The 22,083-nt window shown below is 37.2% G+C and overlaps 2 protein-coding genes and 1 long non-coding RNA gene across 4 annotated transcripts; 1 reads left to right on the forward strand and 2 right to left on the reverse strand.

The window, feature by feature from the left end:
• Positions 1-73: 73 nt before the first annotated feature.
• LOC135084470 (leucine-rich repeat-containing protein 1) lies at positions 74-9,740 on the reverse strand. 2 transcript variants are annotated; one of them, XM_063979253.1, is made up of 6 exons: positions 9,181-9,740; positions 8,423-8,585; positions 7,873-7,968; positions 6,733-6,916; positions 5,658-5,770; positions 74-4,755 (listed from the first exon to the last, which is right to left on the reverse strand). In XM_063979253.1, the coding sequence occupies exons 1-6, from the start codon at positions 9,669-9,671 to the stop codon at positions 4,702-4,704; spliced, it is 1,101 nt and encodes a 366-aa protein (XP_063835323.1). In that variant the 5' UTR covers positions 9,672-9,740; the 3' UTR covers positions 74-4,701. The 2 variants fall into 2 exon arrangements, with proteins under 2 accessions (XP_063835323.1, XP_063835322.1); XM_063979252.1 differs by having other exon boundaries at positions 74-4,773.
• A 268-nt stretch (positions 9,741-10,008) lies between these two features.
• Positions 10,009-21,024, forward strand: LOC135084465 (uncharacterized). The gene is made up of 9 exons (XM_063979245.1): positions 10,009-10,219; positions 10,279-10,563; positions 10,704-10,861; positions 11,316-11,486; positions 11,946-12,128; positions 12,345-12,758; positions 13,369-13,602; positions 18,079-18,191; positions 19,196-21,024. Exons 1-9 carry the CDS (start codon positions 10,144-10,146, stop codon positions 19,287-19,289), a joined length of 1,728 nt encoding a protein of 575 aa, XP_063835315.1. The 5' UTR covers positions 10,009-10,143; the 3' UTR covers positions 19,290-21,024.
• Positions 16,508-17,448, reverse strand: LOC135084503 (uncharacterized). Its single transcript, XR_010259865.1, has 2 exons — positions 17,127-17,448; positions 16,508-16,752 (listed from the first exon to the last, which is right to left on the reverse strand). It is a non-coding gene; the product is annotated as an uncharacterized LOC135084503 (long non-coding RNA).
• Positions 21,025-22,083: the final 1,059 nt, after the last annotated feature.

Genomic DNA, 22,083 nt, shown 5'->3' on the forward strand with positions numbered 1-22,083 from the left:
TAAGTTAAAAATGAAGTTTGTTTTATTCAAGGTCCCGACACTTATTTATGGAAGAAAATAAGAAAGACATAAATATTTTTCCAATGTTTATTGTTTTACATTTAGATTCTTATACATGAGCAATATTAATTATATACAACCTTTACATGGTTTTGGTCATATATTACCAAACTTTTAGGACTATATTGACAGTGTTTCATGTTAAATAATATATTATTTAGGTGTATATTTCTGGATTTTTAATTATTTGTCATGTTTTTTATTAAACATTCAACACTGTCAATGAGTAAATTGATAAAATATCATACCTGCACATCCATTACCCTTTCTATAAACAATGATTGACAAATGATATGTTTACGACAACATAGTAGGTACAATTTTGTTATACTAAAAAAGTAATTGAAAAAAAAATTGCCCTCTCCAATAGATTTTTTACCCTTTTCTCAAATTCGTAAAGTCCAGTTTTGAATTGGAGCCCATAAAAATTACTATTATGCTGCCACCTTAAAAAGGATTATTATTATCATAAACAAAAAATATCTTATTGTTGTCTATGAATCGACGATTAATGGCGCGAACTAAAAACTGGACAATTGCTAAATAAAAGAAAAAGTTTCTAAATTATAATAAAAGACTCCTAAAACCATTATAAGCCGTTATTTGAGATTCTTTGGCAAAAACATATCAGACCGATCAAGTGTAAAGTCCTTTCCAACTACAATTAAAATTGGTTTTTGATTATAGACATTAATTATTTGATAAACATGCATAACTTTATTAATAAACGTTGTTAATGTTCCTTAGATAATGCCTACATCTTAAAACCGAACCTTAACTTCGAACTCCTACGTTCTTGATTAAATTCGTTGCGGGTCCAATAACAGTTTAACTTTCCCCCGGGACAAACTTGACCTTCACTGGTTAGGTTTTATTGGCGGTCAAGCTGTAGATCCTGGCTACACAGGAGTTGCAGCGGTGGGAACGAGAGGTGGGAACAGTCCCGTACCTACAGTTCTACGGAATGCTAACAACGTTTATTTGTAAAGGGTTACATTGTATTTACCTTAATAACACCGATTAAATATATCAGACAATAAAACTTACAATATACCGGTAATTTTATCGACATCAATCTGAAACACTGACCCAGATGAAAAGTAGCACAACTCAAAATAATCCAAAATCGAGTTATTGCGATTATCGGCAGCTGTTATTCTTGTATCTAGGTTTGCGTTTAGACTGATTTGAGTAATTTATTGTGTCTTATACATAAATATTAGAGCAAATATTTAAAACAGTAAATATTCATGTAGACAGTAAATATTTAGTAGTGGCAAATTGTAAAATGTTCTTATTAAAAGAAGTTTTTACTCATCTATTGGGGAACACAGATTTTATCGTCTTCTTCATAAAATAAAAAAATCTTTAACGCTTCAGCTAATTGAAAAAAAGACAGCTTTTTTTGTTTAATGTTGATTTCGCCGAGTTGAAAAAAGACAAAACGCTGTTTTAGTTTAAACTGCGTAGATTTTTTTTTCATGAAAAAGACGCCTAGGTAGTTGGTATATAGCGTAAAAAGGAATTTGTGTTTACACACAATACTAAAAGCATTTTTTCTAATCTTTTATTATCTACAGAAAATGGACAGGTATTTATTAAAGTTCAATTAATACATAACAAGATATCAATGTTATATTTACCAAAAAAAATATACATCTTTTTAGGATTAATTTAAAATAACGGTTATTACGATTTAATAAGGTACAATTCAGAGTATAAAAATGATTTAATATACACAAGTAGGGGTTACCTAATCTTGAAGTTTTAATTTTTTTTTATATTAATGTAAGTAACATAATTACTTGTTTTTTAAATATAATAATTAGGATATGAATGGAGTCTTACATTGGCAATGATTATACGCTTTTTTTAGTTATTTAAATTTCTTTTCTTACTTCCATATTCCATAATAGCACCCTCAATCACCATACAGGATATTAACCTTCTCTTTCCAATCAAATCAAGTAAAAAATAGATTTTGATTTGATTTTTCTTTGTCTCAAAATAGTTGGAAACATTATTATGTTTTTATTACCTCCCGTTCTTTTTTTTTTTGTTCAAACCCTTATCATATAGGGCGTGTTTTTTATGATATGAATGTATACAATGAAAAAGCCATGATTATTTTTAAAATTATGAACACTTTTTATCTTTTATGGTATTTTGTCCGTATTTGTAAAATTTTGAAACCATTTTTTGGATATTACATCATTCGTTATGTATAATTCTACTCCCAACTGTAGTTAGTACCTACACCAACCACTTCAAAAGTCGTCGTCGGGCGTATATTTTATTTTTTAAATTAAAATCCCCATCAGGATTTTTTATTAATCGCCTGATACTCTTTTTTAAATTAATAATTGCTTGAATTGAATAAAATTGTGTTCATGGTCATGAGTAAAAATATAAAGATTGAGAAATACAGCGACAGCACATCAAGCATTTTGGCATCATAAGTAGTTGAAATAAGAGTTATTTTGCAACAGAAATGTACCTATAATCTCTTGTGCTGTCGACTGTCCTTTAGATGAATGTAACCAATATCCAAAGATAGCTGATTTGGTCCGCTTTATAAATGATTTTCATGTCATTAACATTGATTTAGGCCGGATTAAAATTAGAGCCCGTTTTTTTTCAACTTTTAAAATAACACCCAGTATAACATCATCTAAAACTAAATAGACAAAATATTTATACAGGGTGTTAGGTAAATGGGTATATGAGCCGACACTAGCCCATGTTAACATGGTCATATAAATGGTATGGTGAAGTCAGAAATTTGATATCATCATTTTATTTTTTTTAATTTTCATACAAAATAAATTTTATAAAATACGATTAGTATGGAAATTAAAATTATTAAAATGAAGATATCAATTTTCTGACTTCACCAGACCATTTATATGACCATGTTAACATGGGCTAGTGTCGGCTCATATACCCATTTACCTAACACCCTGTAGAGAAATAATGATTTAAATACAACTACATATTTACATGATCAAGTATTGATTTCTCAAAAAAGATCCCAAAGAGGTAATACTAAAATAAAGTCACATCCAAAGTGAAATTTTACATAAAAAAGAGTTGACCTTTTTGTGCTGCATTTGTACGATTGACAAATAAACTCTTTAGAAAAAATTAAGTTATGAACAACATGTAAAAAAACTTGTCCGCTTTGAAAAAGTATTATTGATTCTGTTGCTCAAATATAAAAAAATATGGCACCAGCATCGAACAAAAAAAAACTAATTGGCCACTCAGATGTTATAAATTGCATGGTGCATTTTTTTATATTTCTTTGCTGGTTCCATACAAAAAGTTGCTGAATTACCATTCTTTTTGAAAAAGAGTTTTTATATGCTATCCCTGAAACTTAATTTCAAGTGTGAAAAGTTTCAAGCATAATCACATTTTAACGTGATTTGTGGTGTACGTGCGTATTTGTTTGAGACAGTGGCCTCTTAACACGTTCTAGGGACGTCACATAGTTTAATAATTTATATATTAATATACCTTTATGTATTTTACCAGTCAAGGTATGGGATATACCTTCTCACCCAAACTTTAAATTCATTGACGACAGTCACCTTCTACGATGGAAAAAAGATTGTTTGCGATTCAAAATGTAAACTGAAGCTTATTAAGTAAGAATAAGGTTTTGGCTGGTATTTATTTGAAGATACTTATAGCGGAATATTGGAACCTGATTCTCTTAAAAACCGATGGTCGTTACAAAATATGCCATAGAAGCGTATTTTTTTAGAAAATATTTTTTCTTTTCTTTTTTAGAGAGCTATATACTTAGTTCCCGCAGAATAAATATTACATCAATACAGGGTGTCTGGTTGAAAAAGTGTTTTCTACAGCGCGTGCTACTACTATATTATGAACAGCATAAAAAGGAATTGATTTAAATAATCTGCTGCTCTATTATGTTTTGGTCAAGTAGGTCCACTGCAGTTATGTCTTTCTACAATCAGTCACCCTGTACAATAGCTCATACACAGTACACAAAACTAAGTCTAAACATACATTAATACAGGCCCTGAAACTCTTCAATAAAATATTGAAAGTATCAAAATAACAGCAAAGGCTATTTTTCTTTGAAGTGAATTAAAAGTGACATATTATTATAGCAAAACTAATTTCAGAAAGTATTCCTTTCATTGACGTTTAAAAGGCTAATTGCTGATTTTGCAGCTGTTTATTTTAATTCACTTAGAAGAAAAAGATATAGGTATAATCGTATGCTTAATTAATGTAAACGTCTAGTTCGCACGAACGATTAAACAAACAATAAAAAAACGCTTCCAACAGTTTTTTAATTCATTAAAATAAAGCACGTAATGCTAAAAGTTCATAAACAATAAAGTGCTAAAATAAATAAAAGCGACAGAAATTAACGCTTTTCAAAATATTCTTAAGCGTTCGTGCGAATGTAGATAACCCTGTATTCTCAGGGATACTAAACAATAAGAGCACGCCAAATCCATCCCTATCACAAACTTGATAAGGCTCAAATTGGCTTGCCCAAAATTTCCCAGTATCACCAAAGAATAGACAATCAGGTCCGAAGTCAGTCCATATACCTGTCACGCGAAAGTGGTCGTTGCGTCAAGGCGGCAAGGTCCCAATTCAACTGGCGGTGGACGCGTACCGCGATAGTTCGGGCAACACCATGCCGACCGCCTGAAAGAATTGCGCGATCTGCGTGAGCGGGTTTACAACGCCGTCCGGAAGTTGGAACATGCGGGATTGGAAGGGGGAGGGGACAAGGGGAGGGGAGATTAAGGCGGGGATAGGACACAACTGGGGTGTATGACAACACAAACCAAACACACTTAAGTGTTTTTTTTTATTGTATCTTGGAATTTTTGGTTATGGCATAGAACCAGAGTAAATACAAATGAGTAGGTCATCTTCATAGAAACGCACGGGCGCGGTTTGTATATGAGCGCGCCAATACGTATGCGGCGCGCACGCACACACTGACAAAATTTAGCGGAGATTAGCGGGGAGCCAGTCGTGGTTGCGCCGAATCGTGCGCGCCGCATACGTATATTGGCGCGCTCACATACAAACCGCGCTCGGTGCGTTTCTATGAAGATGACCTACTCATTTGTATTTACTCTGATAGAACTGACGGCCGATGGGGAAGCAACGGTCCGGAATGGAGGCCACGTGCTGGCAAACCCAGCCATGAAACGATTAGATGATGATAAAGGGTTGTAAGAAAATGGTGATCAAAAACTGGAAATCATTAGGGGAGGCCTATGTTCCGCAGTCTGTAGATATTCTGTGGCAACGGTTGATGATAGCCCTAACTTCTGCCATCAGGGTAGATACCATTTGATGTCCTGTGACTAAAAGGAAGATGATGATAATGATGATAATTAGGATGCTCGCGATAAGCGTTTATCACGCCATTTTATAGATTTAACGCGATAAGCCCATACATTTGTCGTCTAAAATTATCGATAAGATTTTATCACGGCGCGCATTTTAGCCCGGCTGGGTAGAAACCAATGGACGTCCTATGGCTGAAAGGAAGATGATGATGATAGTCCTAACGTTATAGGTTAAAGACTCACCTCATTCTCAGCGCGTTCCTCGTCGCTCTGGTACTGCACATCGAGTTCGGAGCTGTTCACACTGTTCTCCCAATCCTCAGACGACTCCACTGATGACGCGTCGAGGTCTATCTCTGGTGGGATGAGAAAAAAGAATATGAGACTGAGGAAACACAAATTAAAAAGGAGTGTTTGGGATTCCTCATAATTACTGGGCTTAATTAACTGGTATAGATGTCATATTTTCCCCTGACTCAGCCTAATGCCTGGTCCGTGAGCACGTAGAATTTTGTCCAATGACCTGCCCATCCTTATCGCTCGCGCGTAATTATATTGCAGTCGCGTCTGTGCGACGGGCGCCCGCAGTGGGTGTGCGAGCGCGACAGCAACATAATTACGCGCGAGCGATAAGGATGGGTAGCTTGGGGTCATTGGACAAAATTCTACGTGCTCACGGACCAGGCATTAGGCTGTGCCAAAGCTACGATAGATTTGATGAAAGGAGGATAATCCTGAAATACCACGGATTTATGATTCTGTAATCCTGGTATATTCCATACCTTTGATTGACGGCTCCCGGCAGAAACTAAAGGGAGGGGTCTTTAGTCATTTCCATTGGCTTATCCATGATCTTTGATCCTATGTTCTCTAGTAGTAGTCGGTAATGAGGGCTATCGTTTTAGCGCTCACCAGTTAGCGCCATTGTAGAGTAAGGTCCTGTCACTTGCTAGTAGCGAAGACAGTGGCACCAACTGGTGAGCGCGAAAGTGGTAGGAGGACTATCGCATTTGCCTCATCAAGATGGTGCCACTGTAGAGTAAGGTCCTGTCAATCGCCAGGGGTGCCAACTGTTAAGTATAAAAACGATACCCCTTATTGCTAAAAGCATGGGGCAGCAATACTGGAATATCCTGCATACTATTAATCCAGTTAATCTTGGAATATCTCCCATACCTGATCCTGCAATCTTGGACCATGGGGGGCGTGGTCGTGATTTGCATTGGCTCATCCTTATGGATGGAAAGACTATTCTTTGGATTGTGATTTTCTAATGACAGGTTGTTCCTGGACGAGTCAGCAATCCTGGAACAGTTACCTATGATCCTGGGGTCCTGTTGGTGCGGACGCGGCGCGGGGACAGCCGGCAAGCGGAGCGCCGTGGCGTTAAGAGCCAAAGCCTGCGCACCGTGGCGGCTGCTAGCGGAGGCCTGAGCGGAGAGCTCCGCTAGCGCGCTCGGCGAAGCGGGCAGCTCCTCTTGGTAGCGGACTAGAGGGTGCTCCTGACGGAGAATGATAGGCTTTGTTTTAGGGGATGTCAGATACTGGGATATGCTCATTATGAATAATCCTTAGTCAAAATAACCAGGTAAGAGTGACAATAAAAAAATGGATTACTAATGTTTGGCCAAAAAACGTTTCCCAAATTATCACATCGCAAACAACGTTTCGCAAATTTTCGTTTGGCAAATTTTTATTTGGCAAAACAACTTATTGCAAATTTTTAATTCGCAAATGTCGTTTTTGGCATATTATTGTTTACCAAATTATTGTTTGGCAAAGTATTTTTTGCCAAATGTTTCATTTGGCAAAACTTACGTTTCCCAAAATATTTCTTATTAAAATAAAAAAAAATATAAAATAATAATTTGATTGGTGCACAGAATGGAATACAAATTAGCTTGTGGTTATTATTTTGTTTAGGGAAGTTAATATTTTGTTCTAAATAAATTTTCATATTTCATTCTTTTTATTGAAATTTCCAAATGATTCATCAACAATAGAGGTGATTCTAGCGCTCGGCGGCCGCTGCCGCGGCACGCTCGCTCCGTTCGCTCGCCTTCGCGCGTTAATGGTCACTGTTCTAACCTAACCTAACCCACTATTTTCTGCAATACCTACTTTCTGCAACCATACTATTTTGTGCAATCTCTATGTTTTACATAAAATTCTTGTGAAAACCATGATCATGGATAACGGTAGGTAAGTATGTGAAGTGTCAATTTGACCAAACCAATTATTTGGGATATAATATTTGGCAAAATAAAACATTTGCTAAATAAACATTTGCCAAGTAAAATTTTGCCAAATGATAATTTGACCAAATGAATTAGTTGCGAAAAGTGCAGTTGCTTAAAGTTAATTTGGGAAATAAAACTTTGGCGATAAGTTGTTTGCGAAGTGAAATTTGGCGAAAAGTAATTTGGCCAAACGGAAGGATACCTAAAAAAATACTTACTGGGTGGGCTAGTTCACAGATGGGATTCAGCCGTAGGTCAATCATTTCTAGACCTGTCAGATGACTGGTGTCGAAATCCTCTGGGAGACTGGATATCTGTAAGGAGCAAAGGATCAAAACTGAGTGATTGTGATATTGTTGAATTGTAGGCTTAAAATATGTTTACCTATGTCACTGTTTTTGCTGAAATAGGTACCTACATTTAAGAAAGTATTGTTGTCTAAATAAAGAATAAACACAAGGAAGTAGTTATTCATTTTAATACCAGCACAGTCATATTCATACAATAAACAAAAACAATAGCAATGCATTTTCTTATAACTGTGTTCATTGTTAGTTTGGTAAGGCTTGTATAATCTTGCTTTGAAATACATATCTGATTATAGGAAAATATCATTGAAATGACCAATTGATGTATAGATAGCCCATTAATTAAACAAGTTTTTGATGATATGACAGTAGAGCATTCGCATAGAGCATTAGCATTGTGAATAGTCCCAGACTTATCAAATGAAATAGCTTTAGGTTAACAGTCCTAAACTTGTCTTACCTGGTTATTATTAAGCTGCAAGTACATAAGCTCCGTACATTTGAGCAGGTCCTTCGGGAACTCTTTCAGTCGGTTGTTGCGAAGGTTGCAGTGGACCAACACTTCTAGGCGTTCCAGGCCGGAGGGTAGGCTCTCTATGTGGTTGTTTTCTAAAGTCAGCCACCTGGTTCCGGCATATAAATAATGTTAACTAATAATGTCATGTATACAGTCAGCATCAAATAATTTAATAAAGTTTTCACCCAACAATCCTAAAAGTTCACAACACGTCTTTATTACAATTTGAATAAGGTTGTGTTACAGTGGCGGCGTAGCATGGGTTGGCACCCGGGGCGATTCCCCCCCCGTCATAAGTCCTAAGGCACCCCTGGTACCCCAAGTATTGGGGTTACCTACTGATTCGAAGACCACTGCTAGTGTTGTGTCTATTATGCCTATTTGCAGAAATAAATGAGTTTTATGAGTTGTTTACCAAGAAATTCCTTCAAGTAATAATATGAAACAAAGAATTCAATAGAGAAACCATCCTAATAGGTAATTGTAAACAAACTGTAAACACATACAACAGACTTGTATTGAATTACTTTTATCTACTGAGCTAGTAAGATAAACAGAAAATCGAGAGGGCAATGATTCAGAGATAAAAGTTTGTTTATTATTACTTATTTTTACCAAGACATAACGATACAAAGTTTATCTGTTAGTATATGTGTCGAAGAAATCAGTTATCGTACATAATAAGTACGTAATTACATTACCGTAATCTCGCCAATTTTGTCATTTCTTCAGGGATAGTTTTCAGTTCATTTCCCCTTGCTCCAAAAGTATCAAGTTTCTCCAACTTCCCGATCTCCTTCGGGATCTCCCGCAGTCCTATCCTGTTGCACCAGAAAGCCTCCAGGTTCTCCAGCTCACCAATCTCAGGAATCAACTCTTCCAAAGGATTGTAACTGATGTTCAAATTCACAAGGTTTTTCAGGTTCCCTATTTCGGCTGGCAGCGAACTTATGTTATTGTAGTCAAGAGTCAAGGTCGTCAGGTTCACTAGCTGCATTATCTGCACTGGCACATTAGTAATTTTGTTTTTATGCAAATACAAATGTTCAACTTCCAAACATGTGTACAAAAGTTCAGGAATTTCAGTTATTTCGAACGCGTTCAGACTCAAACGGGACTTTTTCTTAGCAATGGTCTGTTCTATGAGGGCCAATATGTGGTTTTCACGGATAAATTTTAATATTGCACTCATTTTGGATCTATTTTTGGTTACATTGCAAAAAACTATTGCGTTTTGGGCTTGATGCAAGAAAACATGACAGCTGTCTGTCAGTGCATATTTTTGACATTTCCGTATCAGTGTTGCAAGGACACAAATTCAAATAAAAATCTACCATGATTTTTAGACAAGTTTTTTGTATTCGTTTTTTTTCATTTTTTTAATAAAAACGTGAACATAAAACATAAGGGAATTAACGACTTAAAATTCTAATAATATGATGAGTACAGTATACTTGTTATTCATATCACAGAGCATGATTTATATTATCGTTACCTGCTTGAAATGGAACGCATACTACCTTATTGATTTTCCGCGGAAAGTGCGAAATGTGATTTTCATGCGAATGGAAATAAAACAAACAAACTGATTGTGTTGAGTTGTATATTTTTCGACAAAATGTGAAGTAATTACCAAAATATCAATCGTAAAATACCCCAGCAAGATGTGCTCTACGTTTTTTAAAACTGTACTTTTTATTATTCTTATTGAAGAAAAATATTTTACTGTAGAGTCTAGTGGTAAGTGAAAAGTTATTCGAATATAAGTTAAGAGCGGGGTGTACTACTCCTAAAAATAGTATCCTTTACAGGTTTTCAGCAAAATAGAAGTTTTCACCATGTACGTCGTTCGAGTGTTGACGATGCCTTTTTCAAGAACCAGAAGTCTTCGTATAGGTCTTTTCAGCCTGTTGCTGTGAAGTACCATAAGACGACATATCCCCGAGCTGACGATAAGCCCGACTATGATATTACGTCGTACGACTCGGAGTATGGTGGAGTGGTCTCCAATTTTACGTCTTCCATTTATGATGATAATCCGCCACTGTACCCAAACCCCGAATTCGTTTCCCGGAGTAACCAAGGTGAATTTAGATAACAAAAAAAGAAGGTTTCTTTTTTGTTTAATTTTTTTATCTAAACAAGTCGTTGCTTCATTTATCAATCTATATCATAGATTTTGTTCGCTCTATCTCATGAATTAATAATATACTGTATCTCCCAGTGAGCAAGACCGAAACTAAGCAAGCGGAGGCAGAAGTGGACTTGCCTGATGACTCGCTGGCTGACGCGGACCTCAACGAGCATAACATCATCGACAGCGTGACCTACCTGTACGGGTTCAATAGTTGCCATGGCGTTAGGAACGAATGGATGATATTGGTAAGTAGTTTCCCACATTTTTTTTTTGCCATTTGATTACTAATTTTTAATATCATCTAGTAATCTAGTTATTGCGCATAAATCCAACTAACTTTCTGGTCTGCCCAATGATCACTATGGGGGAAATTACGTACCTAGATACCCTAAGCCGCAACACTGAATTCCACCTATAATAATCCGAGATAGAATGCCCATTCCAAGCCATACTGAGCAGCTCTAAATCATTAGACTTCATCAACCACAATAGTCCAGTAGATGACGAGGGTCAAACTCCGACACCGAACCGTTGAGATATTAATGTCGCCTATATTTAGCTCGTTCGTTTTTTTCGACTCACAATCATGTCCAAAACGTTTAACGTGCTCTAAATCAAAACCCACACTTCTGCCAGATCACGCAGATTTATACCAAACCACGGAAATTCAAGACTCTCAAAGAATGAATTCCTCAACAGATCTTCATAACGAGCGGCATCGCCATCATCCTGCTCATCTCAGCAGTAATGTGGCTGATGTGGAGCGAGTACGCGGCGGAGTTCAGGCGCAGCAGCAAGCTTTACCCGATTAACATCAACCTGTGCTGCTGCCTGATAGCTTGCACGCTGATTTACATACAGGCTGTGGTGGTGAGTACCTATTTTAAACAGATTTTAACTCAAATCATGACAATGCATCATCATTATTGGCGTAAAAGGTCAGGATAGACAGGCCCCCTGTAAATCCTATAAGAAACAAGCCAGGCTACTGAATGAATTGGTCCGCTATTGAAACTAACTTTTTATAAGGAAATCATAGAAATAAAGCATCGCTAGAGCACGCAATTTTAGTAGGAAGAAGCATAAAGAACCCAGCTACACCTACGTAAAAATATCTTCCCCTGAGACGGGGAGGGATTTCCACAGCATTAACTAGTTCAAACAGTACTTAGCCATTTGTCGATCTTGGGATGAAAGCCGTTGAAAAACATATTTCAAGGAAAACCACCACCAACCATACCATTTTAATTTGTAGGTACCCTACCTAGTTAGGTATAATTAGGTAATTGTTTTCACTATAGGTAATAACCAGCTATACTTTTGTGTTAGGGCGTCTCATCCCCATCACAATGCGAAAGGATCGCTCTACTGCTTCACTACACGCACGTATCGTGTGCGATGTGGATCGTCGCTTTAGCAGCAGCTGTAGCCGAGTACTGCACTTGTGACACTCTTCTGCCGCTGAAATACAACTATTTACTGGCCTATGGAGTACCCGCATTGGTTGTCATGGTAAGTCATTATTTATGAATTCTAGCCCCTCTTAGATAAGTGACGATTGTATTTAGAAAGCGTTACACCGAGCAAAATAATTTACATCTAAAAAGCGTCGGAACAAAGCTATTTTGGAACTTTAACTATCATTATAAATTGTTGAGGGGCAGACTTGAGTGCCTAAACCAAGATAAAGGAGACGGATTTTAAATGTACCTACTTATCTAATTTTAGTTCAACTACGCCTTATCAATGGAGCATTACGAAATCAAGCACTACTGCTGGATGTCCATCGAAAAAGGAATGGTGATGGGTTTCATGGTGCCAGCTATGATCCTAATCCTGATCAACACTGCGATCATCATTCTAGGACTTCAGAGCGTGAATAAGAAGCAAGCTGAGATGTTGACGGCCAAAATACAGGAGCTTGTTGACCACCACATAGCTAATTGGCCTAAAAATGAGCCCATGGAGACTGTTATTGATAATAGAAATGGAAGTGTTGATACCCTGGATATTTACACTCCAGGCAGTAGCAGGAAGAACACAGATAGCTCGGATACGCTAGATCGGGAATACAATTACGAAGATGACCAATACGGCAACAATGGCCATGAAAACGACGGGAACGGAGACGGCGTAAATGAAGTAAGTGTTGCCATCATCAACATTTTCTACCGTTTTAGTAGTTTTTAAGACGAGAGCAAACCTACGCATAATACAGGATGTTAAAACATTCGGAAGCCACGATAGCCGAACGGTGAAGGGGTCGGACTGGCCGACTCGTGATCCGGGGAACGCGGGTTCGGTCCCCGCCGCCGCTCGACTATTGTGGTGAGCTCACTCGTGACACAAGTATATTTAGCTTAGTAAGAGGGGCTAACGCTTAAGAAAAATAATACAATTTTTTTTTTAATTATTTTTTTATTTTATAAAAGGTTATTAGTAATTTGTGTAATAACAATTTTTATAAAATAAAAAAATAATTAAAAAAAAAATTGTATTATTTTTCTTAAGTAGGTACTTTAACGCCGATTCCATCGTCTTACAAAACTGGCTTAAGATTTTAAAAGATCACACAAGTTACCACCAAAATGAACAACAAATTGTTTTACTTAATACATTATTTCGGAAATGCCTACTTCTGGCTATATTGAACGCTGAATCTACGACCCACATAAAAAGTATTTTTCTATTTCTAATTCATAAAATCCCTACCACAATCATGCAAAAACTGACACTTTAATCCTGTTCCCAGTCCGCCCACGCCAAGGCTATACAAGACAAGGGTCTCCTAAACATGCTATACATGGACAATCTTTCCTGGAAATGGAGCTGGAACACCGAGGGCAACGAACTGAAGACTTACCTGAACCTCTGCTTAGTGCTGGAACCGTTCTTCGCTATCAACTGGGTGATGGGAGTGGTCGCCATCGAGAACGCCACGCACTGGTCTACACCGACGATTTATTTGATTCTCGTGGTTTCTATGGTAAGTTTGAAAATATTTTTATAGACCTTGCCTGTTTTCACCATCAATCCCTAATTTTTAAGTGACCCCTGTGAAAACAAAATGCCTGTTATGTGTCACCATAGGGGTCACTTAAAAAATAGGGATTGATGGTGAAATCAGGCACTAGTCTTAATTTTAAGGATCAATAATGACGTGAGACTTCACAGTTTCACAGTAATCAGGTCTAGTTAACTGCGCACCTGGTAGTCGTGACGTCACATCAACGCTCTGGTACGAGGGAGTCGCATTCCAGCGAGGTGCGCAGTTAACTCGATCGGGTTGTTGTAGCTACTTGTTAGTTTTCAGTATCCAAATCAGCTTTTAAATTAACGGTTAAAATTAGAAAGGCGATTCAATGAAAAACCATAAATTAAGAGTATAATAGGAATAGGTAAGTAGGGTACAGTTAAAGTTCTTAGGCATAACTTCCCTTGCTGTGGTAAGTTGCAGGAGGGGCGTTTGGGATCTTCAGATGTAGGTAATATTGTTGAACATAATCTAGGCCAGTGTTTTTCAACCATTTTCATGATACGACCCCCCTAGTATGAAAAAAAATTTGTAGACCCCCCAACCGTTAGCTTTTTTTACCCGTCATGACCCACAGGTTGAAAAACACTAATCTAGGCCATGACAGCTCTATTACACACCGCCCCCCTTCACTAGCGCAGAAACCTGTCTATGCGCTGCAGCTGTATGTAACAATTGGTTAGGCAGTGGCGGCGTAGCATGGGTCAGTACCCGGGGCGATATCCACCCCCCCCCCCCCCCCCCGTCCAAGTCCTATGACACCCCCTGGTATCCCCCAGGATTTTGGGGTTACCTACCGATTCGAAGATTGAAAGACAATCGCACCCCCCCGTATCATGACATAGACCACAGATTTGCCATGCAGATGTGCCAGTGAGTACTAATCTGCGCGACTTGTGTCACCCCCTGATGCTTGGCACCCGGGGCGGACCGCCCCCACCGCCCCCCCCTTACGCCGCTACTGTGGTTAGGCCAGGGTCGGTTATGGCCAGCGGGCCGGGGGCGTGGGCGCGCCCTCGCCTGCATTGCATAGGCCACCACCACCTATATCTGTGACCACCACCGTCGGACGGGAACAGCTGTGTGCTCCAGGAGCACTGCTCCTAGCTGCTCCCGTCGCCCCCCGTCCTGGGGGGCCTGTAGTAGAGATGAAACGGATAGTTGTTTGGCCGAATACCGGATATCCGGCCAGCTGCTGGGCCGGATAGCCGGATATCCGGCGGCCGGATAGTTGGCCCATTGTCTCGTTGCATGTCGTGACGAGTTTAGCGCCGCACAGGTGCTTCGAACGCGATCAGTGGGTCTATTAGTAGACTAGACTAGTCTCACTTTTCGAAAATCGAATCAGTCCGAATAGAATGTCAGATTTTGCCACTTGTCTAGGGGGCAGATCAATTCGGACAATTTCGGTTGCCATCGTGAGTGTGTGATTGAATAGCGAAAATTAAATTAGTTTACTTGCTGCATAATCTGACTGAATTGCATCAGACCATCAGTGAAAAAAAGATCGCCTATTTTATTTCGATTTAACAGTATTTACTGTTTATGTATTCGTCATTAGAGTGAATAGTCCAGAAAAAAAAATTACTTTTTTATAGGCCTTAATATGGCTTTTTGTAACTTTTTGGACTTTAAAAGACGTCATTATTATATGCCATTTTATTTATGTTTACCTCAAAGATTAATGTATTTCATTTTATTAATAGGATATTGTCGTAGTTTTTTAATATCCGGTATCCGGCCGGATAGTGAGTTACTATCCGGTATCCGGCCGGATAGTAAATTTAGGCCGGATATCCGGCCTACCGGATAGTTACCGGATATCCGTTTCATCTCTAGCCTGTAGGGCCCGCCGTGTAGTCGGGCAATCGCCGGGAGGGATTGTGGTAGTGAAGGCTTTGTCCGGAATCCCACAGTTCCTTCCCACTTAAGGCGAATCATGGAGCACCGGGGTCTTTTAGTGGGTATGCCTTGTCCTTCTGACTTGGTGAGCCCCACATAACCTACCCTGTCCCCGTAGGGTAGGTAGGTATGCAATTCAATGCATTTTTCCCCAAAAAAAAAAGGGGGTTTTCCAAATTATGGGTCGCGAGCGAATATTGAGTGGGCCCTGCTTGTAGAACGACACACCACCCACGCATCCAACCGCTGGGCAGCGGGCGCCTATAGATGGGTCCCGAGTTTGGGAACCTCTATTAGATGAGTCGTAGCCCAGACAACTTTGGGAATCACTGGTTTAGGCTATCTCTCAATTCATAATTCATAGAAGGGATTCCCTTCTCTATGATCTAAACAGTGGCGGCGTAGCATGGCTTGGCACCCGGGGCGATCACCCCCCGCCCCCCCCCTTCATAAGTCCTAAGGCACCCCTGGTATCCCCCCAGAATTTTGGAGTGAACTACCGATTCGAAGATTGAAAGACAATCGAACCCCCCCACCCCCCGTATCATGACAGACTTGCCATGCAGATGCGCCAGTGAGTACTAATCTGCGCGACTTGTGTCACCCCTTTAATGCTTGGCACCCGGGGCGCCCCCAATTACGCCGCTACTGGATCTAAAGGCCAGAGGCGGGGCAAGACCATAAAGTTAATATTCCTTCGGAATAGAGCAACAATCACGAGCTGTCAAACGAAACCAAAAATGAGATGTCATATGTGTGTGTAAAAATAAATATGTGTGCATGTCAGTGATGTATGTATGTCGTTACTTTTCACTTGAATATCGATATCGATTAAATATTAATTAACACCTAACAGTAATAATATAAATAGAATAGGATGGAATGGGATTGTTGTAGTTGTAGGTATATGGGAATTGGGAGAGTGGCCAAAGAAAATAAAAAACAACTCAGAAGATTAAAATTATTCAACTTATTTATTTGGAAGAATGAGAGTTACAAACATCAAGACATCCATACAAACTTTCGCATTTATAATATTAGTAGGAGTAAAACAATAATTAAAAAATGATAATTCTGACGATAACGTAAGAAAATAGGATTCTAACGATGTAATAATCGTTGTTGGCCGTATAGTGTAGTGGTTTGAAACGGACTACTATTCCGGAGGTAGCGGGTTCGATTCCCGCACAGTACAAACATCTGTGTGCATAAACATATTTATTATTATATTTAGTATGTAATATTTAGTTTAGTTTATTAACTAACAGGTAATTACAAAATAATACTTTTCTATATTCACATACAAACGCCATTTATGTACCTACATAATCAGCAGTGACTGTGATAAACAGCGCAGAAAATATATTTATCGATTGTGGTACAACCCTAGTGTAAAACGAAAATTATTTCTTTACACAAAATATTCATAAATTCTGGATTATGAGCATGAAATCTTTGCTTACAACTTAAATTAATGTTTAAAGAACATAATTATCACACTTAGTGCTTAAAATTCTAAGCGCATTCACAAAAATAAAGCTAAAGTTTGGAGGTGTCGATTTCAATAAATTTACCTGTGAAATGAATATTTTGCAGGATTATTCCTTTGGTGTACATCACAATCAAGGACGGAACAGGTCACCATTATATAAGAAAACAAATTTTCCAAAAATAAACAGGATTTTACGATATTTTTATAAAAAACTATAATTTAAAATTTTCTTTGTGCCTCTATGTGTCACTGCCTGTCAAATCTTTTGCAAAAATGGTTCTATTGACGTGACGATGATAGCATCACACATCTCTTTTTATCACACAGGGTTGCAGATAGTGACATCTCGCTCGCTCATTCTTTGTTGCTCTATTCCGAAGGAATATTAACTTTATGGGCAAGACCTAAATTTGATGTGGGCAAGACAGATTTCGCGAGGCCTTGTTCTGTGGCGACCTGAAGACGGATTTTATGAAATAATAAAAAAAAGGGTCAAAGGTCTATACATTGACAGTTTCTGTGGGTCTAGACAAAGTGCCATTATAATCGCAAACCAGTCGAAAAGTGGTCGAAAAGCCCCTTTTTTGTATGGAATTTGACGGATTCGATTTTCGATTCGATCAAAAAGTGCGTTTTGTCTAGGGGGGCTGATTTCTTGATTCAGTGATTATTTTTAAAGGAATATTGCGCCAAAGAATAATGTTCGTCACTTAAAACCGTGTTGTTGCTTAATTTTGTGTCTGATTATGGCTGAATTTGTTTGGAAAAAAATATATTTTTATTTTTAACTACATTGTTTAGCTATCAAGAATTTATATTTAATAGTCAATGTTCGTATTGTGATATTGTCATCTCCACCTTGTATACATTTTTTCAAAATTTTGATGCGCGAGGCCCCTTGTACCGCGAGGCCGTAGGCGGTGGCCCACGTCGCCTACGCCTTACGCCGCCTCTGCTAAAGGCTATCTCTTCAGAAACTTGTGATAATGTTATAGCACAATAAACAAATTATAAACTTCTAATGACCGTTCCAGTACATCTACCTGACGGCAACGATCTGCACCACCCTGCCAATAGTCCGCAACAAGAACGCGCCGGCTCCATGCTGCGAGGAGGTCATCACGGAACCCACGCTCACCAGGACCAGGTATGAACTGGCACTATCATAGTGATGCTGACATTCTATCAATGGTGTCAGTACCATTAATAGAATGTCAGTTTTTAATTCTAAGTATTAACATAAAATATAGCTTTTGCCCGCGGCTTCCCTTGAGTGAAATTTAGTGTCACAGATCGGCATAAATTATAGCCTTATATGTAAATCTGGGTTACAAACAATAATACTGTAAAGTTTCAACAAAATCCGTTCAGTACTTTTTGCGTGAAAGAGTAACAAACATCTAGACATCCAGACATCCAAACTTTCGCATTTATAATATTAGTAGTCAAAAAACAGAGCGGAGGAAACACTTTCCCAAAACTTTACTATGGTAAAAACCATTTAACAACATACAGGGTGTAAAAAAATAAGTAAGTAAGCATTTATTTGCTGCACACAAAGTCACATACATAGTTCAACAAAATAACATAATACAATATTTAACATGCACATTCAAAATAAAAAAAAATAAAAAAAAATAACAATGAGAAATGAAATAATGTGAGCAGAGTTGCGGCAGCAAAAGGTCTCCGTCTCAGCATGTGTCACAAGCTAATGCCTGAGCCCCGATTACGGTAACTTTTAACGTCTACAATCCAGACGCGTTTCTGATTCTGAAATACGATTGGTCAAAACAGCTGACGTACGCTGTTGAACGACCAATCGTATCGCAGAATCGAGAAGCGTGTCTGGATTGTTGACGTTAAAAAATACCGTAATCGGGGCTCTGGACGCTGATTTTCAGACGGCCAGAAATATGAGCCGAATTTAAGGTTTGGTTCGGTTTTCGGTTCAACGTGCAGCAGTAATATTATAATGATGTTATTTTGATTTGTTATAATCTTTAATTATTTTCAATCGGGCTTCATGGGGGATATTGGGAAAATAAATTCCCATTGGCCCCCTTTCCATTTAAAATTTTTTTTTGGAAACATGCAAAGAACGATTCTGGCAAACAGCATTTAGAAATAAATTGTTATGGTTTTTTACAGGACCACGGACAGCATCCCCTTACTGGACCCCACGATACAGCAACCGAACATAACGCCCGCTCCTGCTGACACCATAAGCACGATTAGCATCTAAGATAAAGGACTTTGACTATGGGGGATTTACCCACCGATTCGTATTTATATCTTCGCGATGAACAACGAAGATATTGGCGGAAATTGCCTTTATGTACCTAAGCTGAAGGAACTTATGGCATTCCAGTATATTATACCTATTTGATAGTATTTAACTGTGCGTTATGGTAAATAACCGTTAAATAAAAGCTATCTTCTTGTTCTAAAATATAAAAATTGACGATGTTCTTTAAGAGTGGTTTGACTGATTGAGTTTGAAAAAAATATTATGAGGACGAAAGCAAGCGATAAAAAAAATTCGAGTTTCTACTTTCATGATTAACTTTACCGTGTTTATGTACTTATACATTATTAGTACATAATATTAATATTTTATTGTTGGAATTGATCTTAAAAATATATAGTTTATTAAATGTCGCTTAGCGATATTACTAGAATATTAAGAGATGTGTAATAATAACTTTATCTTGAAGAGTTTTCTGTATTCTATTTCAGAATGAAATTTAATTATGTACTAATAAATAAATCGTATGGTTAGGGACGGATCCTTCTTTTTACGCTGACTGTAGAGTGTGACTTCTATAAAATGTATTATTAAAAATTAACCAACAATAAAAAAAAACAATTTGGCACTCGATGTTTAGATTTTCTATCAGAAACAAAATATTTACTGTAATGAAATTTATGTTTAGAGGAAAAATATTTTGATAAAGCAAATGCACCGGTATTTATGCTTCTATTAACTACCTTACATATCTACAACAATAACTTCAGACTTATTCTAGTGTATTAAATTGTGATTTTACGCGTAAGAGAAATTTTAATGTAAATAGTGAGTAGAAAATTCAACATTTTTAACTATTTATGTCACGTGAAAACAGTAGACGCCGTAGTTTTGAAAAAAATAATAAAAAGCTTCTGTATCTCGTCAGAAACAATATTCAAATGCACAAATTTACTGTTATATTCAAGCAAGACCTTACTAATATCTAATTAACCAACTTTTTAATAAATAAAAAAAATATTGGGACAAAAAAATTAACTATCGCAAAAAATATTTATATTAAATATTTTTAGCACGTTTGTATGTTGTAACGTTATGTTACTTTATTAGTATCATGCAAATACCTAAGTTTATTATTTAGTCACGCAATAACGGATGAAGATTACGATCGAAATCAAGATGTTGGACTTTTTGAATATTAAAATAAGAAAAAAGGTTAGCGTTCTATCAAATGCTTTCCCATTTGCCCCGATTGGGAGGAGAATGCCAATAAGTCGGTATCGTTGTTAGCGATTTAAAGAGGTCTTCAACTTGAGGATCTAAGCTACTCCTACCCAGGCTGGAATATTTTAATCAACCAAACCATCACAAAAGTAAAATTAGATTAGATTTATAGTAATTCAATGTAAATAAATAACAATTTTAAAAGAAATTATTACCAAGGGAGAAAAGGGGCCTTGCAACTGCGAGTTAAAGCCGATTGGTATTATTAACTAATATTGTGAAAAGCTAATCAAATGCCATTTTAAAATTTATTTTCGGTCATTTTTACGTTTGCTTATTAAAATTTATTGAGCCTAATTCTTTCAGTCTAACTGCTTCTACCTTAGCTGAATTAAGAGGAAGGGGCTTTCTTCTCGCGTAGTTAAGACTTGTGATTGATAGTTTAATAATAACTCTAGTGTGATAGTTATTGTTATAAGTTTTAATAAATGTTTTAAAATTGGAACTATTGGAAGTGTTTTCTTTGTTCTTTTTTTATCCTAAAATTTTAAGAAGTCTAACCCCAAACTAACACACCACAACACTTCTTATAACAAGATAATTGAGGTTTATTATTGGTAGCGCATTTTCTTACATAACTTTTCAATTCCTATCATTGGAGGTCCGAAAATATTTCTCATACAATTTAATACCATAATGATCATTCTTCATAAAAAATTTAAAACCTACATATTTAAAAACATAATCATTGATATTCATAATATCACTAATCATACACTTCGTTTTTACTAATATTTGTTTTCATATACAGGGTGGCCAAAACAGTGAGGTCTAAAAGAAAAATTTAGATTCCTTACATCGAGGTGTACCTAAATCACCCCCATGTATGTAATACGATTGTGCATCGTTTAGGAGATAGAGTTAATTTTGTGATATTTTCAAATTTTGTGACCTAGTAGGCTTTAAACATTTTTATCTTTTTTTTGGGTTGACTTTTTTCAGATTTCTTTTTTTCGACAGATTTGCTATTAATTGCAGATGTTTGAAAAAAATAATCACCTTCCTATCTTTGATTCAAGATACAAAAGTTTTGCTAGAAACATTAAAATTATGCTTTTATCAGAACACTATCAAATTTTCAACTAAAAAGTTTAAGTAAAAAAAGAACTTCCATAGGTCCAAAACCATTTTAAAAACTGCGCCGTTTCCTGAACATTCATAATAATACAAAAAAACATGTACTTAATGGGCCACTATTTCCTGTAATCGGTCCACTAAAGTGGTAAGTCGGAGTTTCCGTTACATGTTTTTGACTTTCTTAGAGTGAATTAATATTGGGAATCCTCTAAGTTTACATTACGTAGAACAGATTTAGAGCAGTAACTGGATAGAACATGTTTTTATTCTCAACGAGGAAGCTCTTGCCCTTCATCACACCTGGCGAAAACTGATGATTAGGCTGAAGGTGGAAGGGAACTTCAACTACTAAGGAACTAAGGCTTCCTACCTCCAAATGCCGGAATACAGTAATGCTATTAACATTATTTTTATAGTGTCAGACTTAGGA

The sequence above is a fragment of the Ostrinia nubilalis genome, chromosome 26, assembly GCF_963855985.1.
Source record: "Ostrinia nubilalis chromosome 26, ilOstNubi1.1, whole genome shotgun sequence".
NCBI lineage: Eukaryota > Metazoa > Arthropoda > Insecta > Lepidoptera > Crambidae > Ostrinia > Ostrinia nubilalis.

Bases quoted from the DNA above. Each gene is read 5' to 3' on its own strand.
- LOC135084465 (XM_063979245.1), top strand. From the start codon at position 10,144: ATGTGCTCTACGTTTTTTAAAACTGTACTTTTTATTATTCTTATTGAA. The intron at 10,220-10,278 runs GTAAGTGAAAAG...TCCTAAAAATAG, and splicing joins TTTTACTGTAGAGTCTAGTG to TATCCTTTACAGGTTTTCAG. The intron at 18,192-19,195 runs GTATGAACTGGC...GGTTTTTTACAG, and splicing joins CCCACGCTCACCAGGACCAG to GACCACGGACAGCATCCCCT.
- LOC135084470 (XM_063979252.1), bottom strand. From the start codon at position 9,671: ATGAGTGCAATATTAAAATTTATCCGTGAAAACCACATATTGGCCCTC. The intron at 6,917-7,872 runs GTAAGTATTTTT...ATTCTCCGTCAG, and splicing joins TCTGTGAACTAGCCCACCCA to GAGCACCCTCTAGTCCGCTA. The intron at 4,774-5,657 runs GTGAGTCTTTAA...CCGCTCACGCAG, and splicing joins AGGAACGCGCTGAGAATGAG to ATCGCGCAATTCTTTCAGGC.